The 13259-nt window shown below is 39.7% G+C and overlaps 1 protein-coding gene across 1 annotated transcript; it reads right to left on the reverse strand.

The window, feature by feature from the left end:
• Window positions 1-1472: 1472 nt before the first annotated feature.
• On the reverse strand, window positions 1473-12973 carry LOC145447087 (cysteine--tRNA ligase, cytoplasmic-like). Its single transcript, XM_080325508.1, has 17 exons — window positions 12559-12973; window positions 12332-12429; window positions 11002-11187; window positions 10841-10939; window positions 9329-9526; window positions 9181-9270; window positions 8173-8383; window positions 7507-7610; window positions 6756-6884; window positions 6162-6269; window positions 3965-4090; window positions 3803-3903; window positions 3205-3391; window positions 2847-3003; window positions 2232-2377; window positions 1913-2056; window positions 1473-1716 (listed from the first exon to the last, which is right to left on the reverse strand). Exons 1-17 carry the CDS (start codon window positions 12962-12964, stop codon window positions 1594-1596), a joined length of 2613 nt encoding a protein of 870 aa, XP_080181634.1. The 5' UTR covers window positions 12965-12973; the 3' UTR covers window positions 1473-1593.
• Window positions 12974-13259: the final 286 nt, after the last annotated feature.

The following is a 13259-nucleotide window of genomic DNA, read 5'->3' on the forward strand; positions in this document are numbered from 1 at the left end:
CTTTTCGTTTCGAGTAAAATTATGTTTCGCTGGTTATGTTCTTTTAACGTTGCTGTTGGTGCACGGTTGATTTTGCGCACCAGTAATCCATCTATGGTATTATATTAGATGAGCAGTTGAATGTGTAATGTGGTGTATGTTGAATTGTTGAATGTTAATTCGCAGAAGGCTGACAAATTAGCGTAGGACTGATGCACCCACTTGGCCTCCAAGGATTGGTCTAAAAACTACCGCAAGTGCATATAGATATGCAGTCTCTCTCAAACAATGGTTCTTAAACTTTTTAGGCCGCGACCCAAGTAGGAGTTTATTGGCATCTCGTTGCGACCCAAGCCCCACACATCGAAATAACGTATTTTTATGTCAGTATGTTACGCGTTAACGAGCGGGTATGAAATTGATGGGTGCCGCTAACTAGTACGCAACGCAGTTCTTTGAAACATGTGTGAAGCACGCGAGTACAAGTTGGGGAGCAGTAGGCCTATTTTCTTTGCTGGTCGCATTTGTACGGGGCTCAGATTACAATACCGGGACTATTAGTGCAGTCCAATTCAACGATCGGGCATATCAATATCGATGGTTGCGGCCAACCAGCGACGGTCGTTCTGGGGCAAGGTTTTGTCGCCGCCGATTTTTCGGCACCGCGCTTTACCCTGCCGCATGCTGGTCAAAACTTCATATCCGCAACTGCACTGCCGCAGAAAAAGTCGGCGCCGAAATACTTGTTCAACCGCACAAGTCTCGATTTTTCAGAGAAGGCATTGTCAGAAAAATATTATCGTAGCATCATTCCGATTTGTGTAATACAAATATTGGCACATTTTCATGGTAAAGCCGTATTGGAATATCGTTGGGTATTGTCGTACCAATTCTCACTTATTGACTACAGTACCCATCACATTGACTTTGGAAAAGTGCAAACTGACCGCACGAGATCGATCGAAGTGAATTTCTGTTTCGAGCACTTTAGCTTTATTGCATATACATATTGACAGAACGCTCTGGCGCGGTCGCGACCCTAATGTTGAGTTGTAGACCCTTCGCAACCCATACTTTACTTGGAAGGCTTTCAAGGTCTTACACCACCCCTACATGCTATCCTGGTAATAACATTATTTAAACAATGGTTCTGTTTTAAACACAACCTTGCTCACTCCGTAAGAGTGAGTTTCTCGTTTGCAAAAGTACGCATCAGCGATCTGCATATAAAAATTTAGAAGTCTTCATCTTATGGGCTCGATTGCGTGTAAATTTCGGAAGACATGTGTATAGTAAGTTATACGCAGTTCTTTTCAAATCTTTACTAGTTGCTGACGATCACCCCTAACACGTTCGGCTTAAAATATTCGGATTTATTTCAATGTGAATATGTGATTCAATTGTATATTGAAGCTCTGTACCTTCAAGAGTCTCTTTAAATATCTCTCTCATTGCGTGTGACACCCTATCCGCCTTACTCCAAACCAAACAAATCATTGCTACTATTTCTATAATTTCTTTATCACCGGCAAAAATATTCTATGTGACTCAAACACCGTAACGTTACGAGTCTAGACGGCACAACCCAATGGACGGATTTTAAACTACATGCAGTCAAGCTTTGCTCTTGGAGAGATAGGTTTGATGGAGCTTTTCTTGAGCGTCGTATAACTTCTTGAGTTTCTTGATTTGCCCCTTGCTCAGTTCTTCCCCATCTTTTGTCTTTATTGGAAATCCCTGGAATTATCAAACCGGCGTTGAGTATTAGCACGTGGTGCAGAACTAATACCAGGATTGTAAGTTGTAACGGAGTCACAAGTCAATTCATTTTTCAAGTTTCGTATAAAAAGAGTTTTCAAATTACCAAACACAAAAATTTGCTCGAAAGCCATCAACCTATTTCTATTTATATGATGTATGCTAGAAAAAATACCTTCTCGTCAAAGGCAGAATATTCGTCGGTTTTCGACAAAAACATTTCAGACGGAGGGATTTTGCTTTTGGCTACTTTCTCGGCTTCCAGTTTTGCCTTTTTCAGAGCGGCCTGCTCCTTTTTTCTGCGTTTTTCTTCCTCAATCTGATTCGAAAATCAATAATCAGGAATTAAAAAGGCGATAAACAAGCTCGAGTCCGAGTCAAGCTGTGTCAAGGAAAAACTACGATTAGTTTTTGACTCTAGTCATTAAAAACCTGATACCCAACTTTGCGCGATTCTATTTAATTCAAGATTCTGTTTGAATATCGGAGAATACCCTTTTCTTCTCTTCTCTTTCCTTCAGCAACTCTTCTTTGTCGACCAGTTTCACGACAGTCCCAGTCTCGTGGTCCTCCAAACGCACTCCCAATTCTGGCAGCACATCGTCACGCACTTCGTCGCACATTTTCAGCACGCCGGACACTGCAAGAAACCACAGTTCGTGATTCAATATGACCAAGTTACAAATATATACCTTTTATGCGAATGCAACCACAAATATATTGCTTGTTTTACATCACATTAAAGATTATTTGGTACTTTTCAGGGTTGTAATGACTCGAGTCATTGCACATGCCTCGAGACTCAGTCGACCAAGACCGACACATTTCATTGTAATTTCGTCTATTGGTACTGGCTCTTGAAAATGTGACCAGAAACTGCTGAAAGTGAGGAAAATCAGTACATTATAAAAGCGAACCATTCGATATCACCAAACAGAGTTATAAAAAGTGGGTTTAACAAGACTACAGCTGGAAACTGAGCAGTCAACACAATGACTTGGACTCGGACTTGAGTCTTGGTCTTAAATCAACGTTGCTAGCGTGAAAATGGCCATTTTCTTCAAAAATATCAAATCGTTGATTGTAATAAAATGCCGAGGAAAGCCAACCTTTATGTTCCCTAGCAATTTTCCTGACGCCTTCTCGAAAATCTGCAAACGCTGTCAGGTACGGCATTACGGTGCCCTCCAGGTCAAAAGTGTCCTGTCCGGAGCCCAACGGAAAACCGATTGCGTCCGCACTGCCGCCGACGATAGCGCCAAAAACCTGCAAACAAAACCATGAGAAAGTGTTCAAGTTTTTGCGAATTCAGAGCCGTAATTGTGGTTCTAACCTAATTTTGAAAAAAAATTGTAGCTATAAATCTAATTCTATCTATTTTGGAAAAGTTGAAAATTTTCTGATCGTAGCCACAAAAGCAAAAGTTCAAATAATCAACTCTGACCGAAATACCAAATTCATTCCTACCCTCATAATCTTTGTGACGTATTTTGCGATGTTCCGCAAAAGCCAGCTGTTTAGATCGGTACCCCCTCGCTTTTTAGCCACATACGAGTTTGCGGACGTCACCAGCTGTCTTATGTGATCGAGGACCGTTCTGGTGTCGACATTGTCGCACATGGCGTTGTGTACGTTTTGCTGTTGTTGCGTGAATCTGAAAAAGTAATTTTGGAAAAAATCCAAACGTGCATGGCATAAGACTTTAACAACAAGATAATATATTTCTATTTCAAGTTTGCTATCAAGATATTTGCCATTTTTTGCGAATTCGGTACCAATAATCTCATTTTGGAAAAAACTGTGTAGCTATATAATTATATGGTGCCGAAAGTAACCCGCAAATTATATTCCAATAGTTATTTTACCGTGTAACACAAACGGGAACACGCTACCATTTTTGCATTCTGAACACTTGCAAGCCAAGAATTTATTTCCAGGAAGTTCAATCACTGTGATAAATGCCGCTCAACAATTATTATTCTCAATTCACAGGCAGACGAATGATAAAGCCAAAAAAATGCGGGATTTCAGACAGTTTGACCAAAAAGTCAAATTTTAATCTTACGTGTTGTTGAGCGTCACTTCATCCTGTGTCCACTTCAAAAAATCTTTGGGATCGACAAACGATTTTCCTCGAATGATATTCTTCACGCTCAAGAAAAACTCCTGTCAATAGAGGATGCATCTTCCTAAATCCAGGCAGATCATTGAAAATTATGGTTCTTACGTTCAAAAACTTTTCGTATTGCACAGCGTCTTGCATAGTGTTGTCAGAGTAATCGAGCGTGTCTTTCCACGAATGTAGTAAAAACGCGATTCTCAATTGACGGGCGGAATTCCGTTTTAAAGCGTCCTGGAGGAATAAAACGGTTAAAACATTTTCTTGTAATAACGGAATAACAACAGGCCTCTACACCAGTGGTTATCAACCTTTTTCACCTCGCGGACCAGTAAAATTTCAAAAAATGTCTGGCGGACCGGTGAACTTTCAAAATTGAAATGAAGCCAAAATGTAAAGTATGCAACCGTTTTTTGCAATTATATGGTGCTAGAGTGTGACATTTAGAGGGTTTTGATCGTAATTAATTATCTTCATGATGGCATCCATGTGATTTTATGGTATTGAGTCTTCTGAGTCGAGGTAAAATTGCCTTGTCCAGATAAACGTGGTACCGCCGAAAGTCGTTTACAGTCTTTCGCGCCGAAGGCCGTGGGTTTAACCGACCACGCCAACACGAATAATATTCTTCTCTTTGACAATATCGAGAGAAGAAGCGTTTCGGAGTAGAACCAAGCACCTTGTCGTGTTACCTTGCTCATTGCCCACTGCCACCAGACGCAGGCTACTCTGGCAACTACGAATACAATGCGTGCCGCAAGACAACACTTTACAGCAGCTATACCGGCCATGCTCAAACCCGGGCCGAAAAATTACTTCGTCAGCTCACCCCAAAAAACGCTGATCTTTTGCCCCCACAGGTCGATATGCCAAACTTCCGGGGGCTTCGTCCCCAGACCCTACAGTTGGGTGGATATTTTCACCTGTACTTGTGAGCACATTCATTCTACTCAGTGTAAGTAGAGAGTTTATGTAGCTTAATCGCGCCAAAAGCGAAAATTTTCGATCATTCATGACTGAATCAGTATTCTCGCTGCCGAATTTTTGGCACAACTTTCGGAGTCCCATGTTAGCCTGAACTTCATTATGTGTTGGTACGTCGTGGCGCGGTAATGGCTGACGCCGAAATGCCTATTTATGTAAATCATGCGTATTTCTCGGAAAAGGGCAGCTATAAGCCAGACATTTAGTGACTCTAAATCGCGCAAAGAGCGTAAAGAAATTGAAAAATGTTGGAAAAAATTTCAAAAATTACGCCATGGTTTATGTTCATTTGCAAAATAATTTTGGGCCTTTTTCAAGCTCGGCTCCTCTCCTCTCCAATTGGGCGGTTTGGGGTGCCCCAGTTACGGTCCTGCACAAAATGAAGGAATCGAAAACGAATGATCGAGCAGCGATGAGTCAGCTCGTATCTGTTCTGTACTTGTCGCCTTCAACATTGCATCTTGAAATTAAATTATAAAGATGTAATATACCTCACGGACCGGCAGAAATGTCGTCGCAGACCGGCACCGGTCCGCGGACTGGCGGTTGAGAACCACTGCTCTACACCATTGAGAATGTAGGAAACCTATTTTGGGGCAGTGGTTCTCAACCGAGGGTCCACGAAATCTCCTAATCATAAAATGGTCAATAACCTACCGATACAAACATATTGCTGTTTAGAGATGTTTTGTTGCGGTCTTGGAATCAATTTGTTTGTAAAAATCCATTTACTCCCGTGATATACATAACCGCTATTCCAGAATAACTTCAAGATGAGCTGCTAAAAAGAAATGACTAGGCTGGATATTAGACTCGTGCCAGAAATGTGGCGATCATACCCAAAGGTGATGTCGTGAGCGTTATTATGACATTCGCCACCAACCACCCATCTTTGTGGAATTTAATGGGTTCTCGGCACTCGTTCATATGTCAAATCAAAGACAAGGATTTTCAAGACACAGCCGTGTATTTAAAAAAAGGAGCTATGGAATTCGCTTTGCATAATAAAAGTCTTCCCAATTTCTACATAAATAGTATTTTATTTTCGAAAGTCCTTTTATTGCTGTTTATCACTAGCCTACAGTCAACATTTGCAGATGACCGTTGCACGATAATTGAGCTAAATTTATACTAAAAGTTAGGGGGTCCGTGACGGTGCAAAAGGGGCCCGCGAAGACAAAAAGGTTGAGAACCACTGATCCAGGAGAACAGTGATGCTTAATCAAATATATGCCATCGGTTCAAAATGAATTTGGACTGACATCTAACTGCCATGCTCACAAATTGAGGCGATAATCATACATAGCTAGCCGACAATCACCTTTATCGTTATAAAATTCTTTAACGATTTTGACATCTTGCATCCTTGTATGGTCAGATGTCCGGAGTGAAGAAAATATCTCACCCAGTCCGTGTTGTCGTAGTAAGCCTGCGAAGACATGTTACATACAAAAAAATTAGAGGCTAGGGTACCGTTTCAATTCGGGATTGTGTAATACACGCAATCCGCTTAAAATATATCATCCGAAAAGCTCGATATTACGGCTAGGGCTAGGCACAACCTGAATTGAGTATTAATTCCAATGATTCGAGTCAAGTTGTGAGAGATTATATTTTTGAGCACTGATATTATATGGTAGTTGCCAGTAAGAGTTGATTTATCAACGAGAATTATAATTTCGATACTATTTTCCACTGCGGAAGTCTTGAAACTTCAATTGGTCGTATCGCAACATACAAAAGATATCGATCAACAAAAGATCAACCCACATCATTAACACAAGGTGCTGGCATTATATTTCACACATTTGAACATTTGAAAATCTGTAGTTGAAACATGAAAGCTTCCGTAACACAATGTACACTTTCCAATAGAATACAATACATAGGATATGGAAACAGCAATAATACGCACCTCTGACTGAGCCAACTCATTATCGTGATGTGGAAATTTGAGATCAACGCCGCCTGTGTGGATGTCCATCGATGATCCCAAGACACAGGACGCCATCACAGAACATTCCACGTGCCACCCGGGCCGGCCCTGCACAAATCAATAACACGTCATAGGAGTTTGAAAATTTTGAATTTAGTATAAACTTTTTTTAAATATTTTTAAATTGTACCGTCAACCCCATGAAATTGGAGAGTTCTCTGCAAAAGCGATGCAAAACAAATTTGACGCAATTCTAACCCGTAGAAGTGAATTTATTCGAGTTTTTCATTCATAATTCTGGCATTACCCACTGTCCAGGCTATTTTTGCGAAATCCAAAATTTTAATGCAATAATTTCGTTTCTGCCGGTTTGAAGTGAACAAAAACTGTCAAGCATCGGTCTTAAAACAACTCAACATTCCACGGGGTTGACAGTTAAATTTAATAATTGTTTTTAATTTTGTTATAATAAATTCAAAATTTTCAAACTCCCGTGCGTTCACGTCAACTAGTTGGAATCGATCCAAATTTAGTGTGTAGCATTTTTTTAAAGCAACCTAACAATGTAATCAGTGAATACTCGGAATCTGGAAAAAAGGTATTTTCGAACCCTACTACTGCCCCCCTCTGGTCATAACCTGCATATTTGACTTGTAAGGAATCTTATGAGAGATATGATAGTGTAACACACCAACACCATAGAAGATCCTATGTACTGCTAAATACTCACCATGCCCCACGGTGACTCCCAGGCAGGCTCACCGGGTTTAGAAGCTTTCCACAAAGCGAAGTCATTTGGTGAGCGTTTGTCTGACACTTGAGCAGAGAGATCGCCTGTAAGTACCGGATACTAAAATTAGATTAGAATGACAGCTGCACCTCTTTTCTGAATTAGATTAGTATTAGGAATACTGAATTCGCGAAACCTTAATAATTGAATTGAATTCCTAATTAAGAAGAAAGAAGTTCATTTTATAAGCACTAAACGAGAATAGGGCAAATGCTTGTACAATAGGCTTGGCTTGTTTCGCACTATACACTTGTCTGTAGCATTCCCCGGAAAACCAGAAATTAGGCTAGAATTAAAACAAGAGTATAGGAACATTTCACAACCACAAAGAATGTAACGCCAGATATAGGAATACATCACATTAAAGATTTTGGATTTTTTCGACCATACCCATTTCGTCGCAGTTTGTGACAACACCTTGGTTCGATCACGACTTCAGAGATAATTCCCTTCGACTAACTTGCGTAGATTTGAACTACATGTTTTATACGCTGTGGTACGACTAACCGAGGTTTACCACCTTATACTATAATTCCAGTTGATAAAATAACTCGTAGTGGCAAAATTTAACTTGAAAAGAGAAAAGAGAATGATACTCGTAGTTACCTTCTCCTTCTTGAAGAGCCTTCTGATCTCCGACAGCTTCTGGCACCAGCCGAGCGTAGAAATGCTTGTCGGCGGTATCGAATTCGCCGACGGAAAAATAGACCGATCCCCGGGACTCGTAAGCGTAACCGTTTGCAATAATCTTTTGGACAAACTCCACGATTTCGGGAACGTATTCCGTTACTCTCGTGAGGACGTCGGGAGGGGAGACCTTTAAAAGCAAACGAAGCGCTGCGAAACGTAGGAAAGGTATGAAAAAAGAGAAAGGTAGCATGAATCACACCAATCACTTGAAAAGACTCTGGACGTGCAGAAGTTCAATGTGCAATTGAGTGGTATATTCACAGGAGGGTTGTACTGACTCGAGTTATGGTGACTCGACTTGACCAGAGTCATTTTTTCAAACGCGTAAATGACTCGATACGAGTCAATTTTTGTATTGACTCGACTTGAACTCGAGTCATTGTCAGATTGAACTGAAAACTGAACAGTGAGCACAATGATTTGGACTCGATTCAAAACACAATGACTCGGACTTGACTCGGCTGTGAATTGAAAATGACTCGACTTGACTCGAGTCAAAACTATAAGTGAGATTGACTCGTGACTCGGAACCTTGAGACTTGGTTACAGCACTGATTCATAGCGAAATAATCACAAATATTTTCGGCTGACACTCATCAGGGGTAATCGTCAGCAACTAGCAGAGAATTGGAAAGAACAATCGGAGAGTCGCAATAGGTCATTGTGTTGCGGTCGTCCCATTGTCCCAAACAATGCAGATTTCATATGTTAAGGATGATTTTTGGTCAATTTCCAGAGCCCTGAACAGATTTTAATTTATATTTTCGGAATCATTGCGACAGTAGCTTTCGATCATGACCAGTTTCACTAAATTCTGCGCTTTGGACGATAGCTTTTGGATTGCCAGAAATCCAAATCAGCGAAACGAAGTAGAAAATTTGGTCGTTGCCATTCCATGTTTACATTCGATACTGAAAAACTCACATTTAACGAATCCATGTCTTTGAAATACTCGTTTTCCCACAACCTCGGTAATTCAAAGAAAATCGAATTATCCGTCACGCTGTCGCCACTCTGGAAATAGACGTTCCATTTTTAAAATTTGAACGACTAATTTTCGACCCATACCCACCTTTGCGTCTAACCACTCGGCTAATGGATCTTTGCAAACATCTACGAAGTTCGAAATCGTTCCCCTGATGTCTTTGACTAACCCTTTATCGTGTTGCTCTTTAATTGCGGTGTAGCCCGTCTCGGCTTGTGATACGAGTTTTTCCAGCATTTTTTTCTTGTCCGGATCTGCCGCATCTTGGCACTTTTGCTTAAACGGCTATAAACAAATGTCTTTTTCATTGGGATACAACCTAGGCTAAAGATATGTATTTATTTAAATTTATAGCTGCGGGCATAACTATGGTGTAATGCAACCAATTGATATTGAAATCCATCAGAGTCAGGCTTATCAACATACTGACCTAAATATGAAGGGAATTCCAAATCACAAATACTTTAGATCAATTACAAAATGCGGCATAGATGGAATTCAGAAAGATTTCTGAATTTATATGAAGAATTTAGAAACATCAAAAATATTTCTGATCAAGTTTGACGACCTGAAAATAAGAAATACGACTGCTGAGAGTACGTCACAGTCAATTATGATCACCTGCGCGTACTTTGACAACAACATAATTCAATAATTAAACTAATTCGAGCGCAATGCCGAGACATTTGCCATTCTCATACAAATATTGACAGAACGAACTCTGCTCTAGTATGAATGATTTTTGTTGTACGGTATTTCTCTGTAATTCGGATTGTACTTCAATAAATTCAGTAAATCGATAGGACTACAGAACTGTATAGTAGGGCGGTTCAAAAACAATTTTTTCTTTCAAATTTCACCGGCTACGTGATAAAATTATTATGTCGGCTAAAACAACGCTGCACACCGAATTTGTGTCAATTTCAACCAGTATAAGCGAGATTCTTCCAGTAGCAAGTTTTGAATTTATCACACCAAATTTGGCTCAACTCCAACCAGTAGAAGCAAAGTTATTGCAGTAGAAAAATTTGGACTTGAATAAAATGGTATTTACGGTGGCGAACTCTTCAATTATTTATTATAAAATCATGGAATTGGAAATTTTGCCACTGCAATAACTTCGCTTCTAGTGGTTGGAATTGAGCCAGATTTGGTGTGCATCATCTCTACTGACAGCCCAAGAATTTTATGGGGTAGACGGAAAAATTCGAAATTTTATTTTTTATTTGACAAATTCAAAATTTTCTACCGCAAGAGTCTCGCTTCTACTGGTTGGGATTGAGCCAAATTTGGTGTGCAGCGTTGTTTGAGCCAACATTATAATTTTATTACGTAGCCAGGGAAATTTGAAAGAAAAAATTAATTTTGAACTGTGAAGTCCAAAACGAGCCAAGTTCTGTGTACAGCCATTTGCCGTTGTCATGCATATGAGAATAAACTCTATTTGACATGAACTGAACTTGGTTTGTACGTTATTTCTTCATAATTTATATTTTAATTCAAATTCAATAGTTGGATAAAAAAACTATAGCTACAATCCTAATTCTAATCTAATTTAAAGAAGGTGTGAATTTTCCAGTTATCCAACACTGCACTCACCATCAATGCGTCTTGTAAGTCACAAAAGACTTTTGATAAATCTGTTGAAGTTTTCTTGTATTCACCAATAAGGAAATTCTGTCGCGCCCGCCTTATAATCTATAAAATATTATCACAAGTAATCACAATTTCACAGTGATTGAAAGAAAGATAATATCAACCTTATCGTCGATATCAGTGATGTTCATACAGTACAGGATGTTGTACCCGAAATAATCCGTCATGACCCGCCTCAAAATATCGAAAGATATGTAAGAACGAGCGTGCCCCATGTGCGAAGAGTCGTACACCGTGGGGCCGCAGCTGTACCACAGAACTTGATTCCCGTGTTGCGGAACAAATATTTCCTGTAAAATAGCAAGAAAATTTAAAATCTTGTGATAACCCGAGTTATGCAGCATTAATTCCATATTATATACTTTCACTTTTTGGGTACTTATAAATTTTACAAGTCAAACCGTAAGTACAGCCAATACATTATTCTAATTGCACAATTTTATAGCACCGAATTTCATTTCTCCTCACCCATGAGATGGAACTTGGAATTTGTGAAGCGTTGTTGACAAAAACATGAAGAGAGCTTTTGGGGCACAGAACCTTTAATCACACTTTTTAATAATATTACGGTATTCATACCAAGAATATATGAAGACACAAAGCTTTTCGAGCTGATACTTTGATGCAGGGATAGATTCCAGCATGTGGACGATTTAAAAAACTCACGCTTAATGACAAAATATATTGGAACAGGATGAAGTTACAATAGTTGGATGCACTGAAATAGTAAAGTAAAATACTGCAAAGATAGTATAGATTTCTCATCAGAATAGATTCTTCATTTCTGCTAGTAACCAGGGTTGTAATGACTCGAGTCATGACTCGACTCGAGTCAGACTAGAGTCACGATTTTCGGATGACTCGACTCGAGTCATTTTCTCAAAATACGGAAATGACTCGACTCGAGTCAATCCGTGTATTGACTCGACTTGGACTCGAGTCATTGCACATGACTCGAAGCAAGTCATTGACTCGAGATACAGACGGCCAAGACCGACATTTCATTGTAATTTCGAAGCCAACACATTATTGGGATTCGGTTAGTTGGTGCTGATGCTTGAAAATGCGACCAGAAACTGCTAAAAGTGGGGAAAATTGATATATTATAAATGCAAACCATTCAATATCACCAAAAAGAGTTAAAAAAGTGGGTTTAGGAAGACTTTAACTGGAAACTGAGCAGTCAACACAATGACTTGGACTCGAACTCGAGTCATAATACCATGACTCGGACTCGATCCTCTGTTCGCTGACTTGGACTCGGACTTGACTCGGTGGGAATTGAAAATGACTCGTCTTGACTCGAGTCAAAAATAAAAAAGTGAGATTGACTTGTGACTCGGAGCCTTGTGACTTGGTTACAACCCTGCTAGTAACCTACTCTATTGGTCAAATACAAAACTCGGATTCCTTCCAACGTGAAGTTCCACTCACTTTCTGACGGGTCAAGCTATTGTACAGGCGAAGTTTCGCGACGTTATCATTCTGTGGGGGTGTCCACTTAGGCTGCTCTCGTTTCGATTTGGTGGAACCTGAAAAATGAATTCAAATTATACTGTTAACGTATCACTTAGTTTTTGCATGAAATTCATGAAAATTTTTGCCTGAATGATATTAATACTGCAGTAGTAGTAGGATGTATCACAATATTGGAGTAATACCAGAATGAGATGCAGATTTCGATGGTACTCCATCAGGATGCTTTGAAAGTGATTTTCCTTTTTCAAGATCTTGGAGCCTTCCCTCAAAATCCTCCACTCTTTTCTTCAAATTCTCCACGGTTCTGCATAGCTGCTCATCCCGGTCTGTGTTATCCGATTTAGATACACTTTTTGATAATCCTAAGCTTTTTATTTCATGTTCGATGTGATCTCGTGCCTTTGCGATGCATCCAGAAATAGGCAGCGCTTGTGCGGAGCTTTTAGAAGCCGGAGATTTTAGCGAGCTTTGTTCAGCGGCTAAGTACGTATTTTGCATAAGTTGAAGATCTTCCGCATATGAAGAGTTGGATCTTGCCAAACTTATTAAATCATTAGTATCCATGCTCACTGAAATGCATGCATACATGTGTCAAAAATGGATGTAAATACTCTGGCAATCAAGTTACTCAGCCCAACAGTGTTTACATTATGTAAAAACACAATATTTGGTTCACAATACCACAGCTGCATTGCGATCAAATGAGGAGAGCCAGGTGACTAAACATGTCCATTCCCATTACACGAGATCTTCATCTAAAGGAAACGTCTACTTACCCCAACCCAATAGCAACCTAACTAAGAGATCTATCGACTACTCGGGACCTATCATCTGGAATGCATTACCATCACATATCCGTGAATTGCCTTATAATAGATTCAAA

This window comes from Botryllus schlosseri, chromosome 9 (genome assembly GCF_051294905.1).
Source record: "Botryllus schlosseri isolate E-star chromosome 9, Bs_hap1, whole genome shotgun sequence".
Classification (NCBI taxonomy): Eukaryota; Metazoa; Chordata; class Ascidiacea; order Stolidobranchia; family Styelidae; genus Botryllus; species Botryllus schlosseri.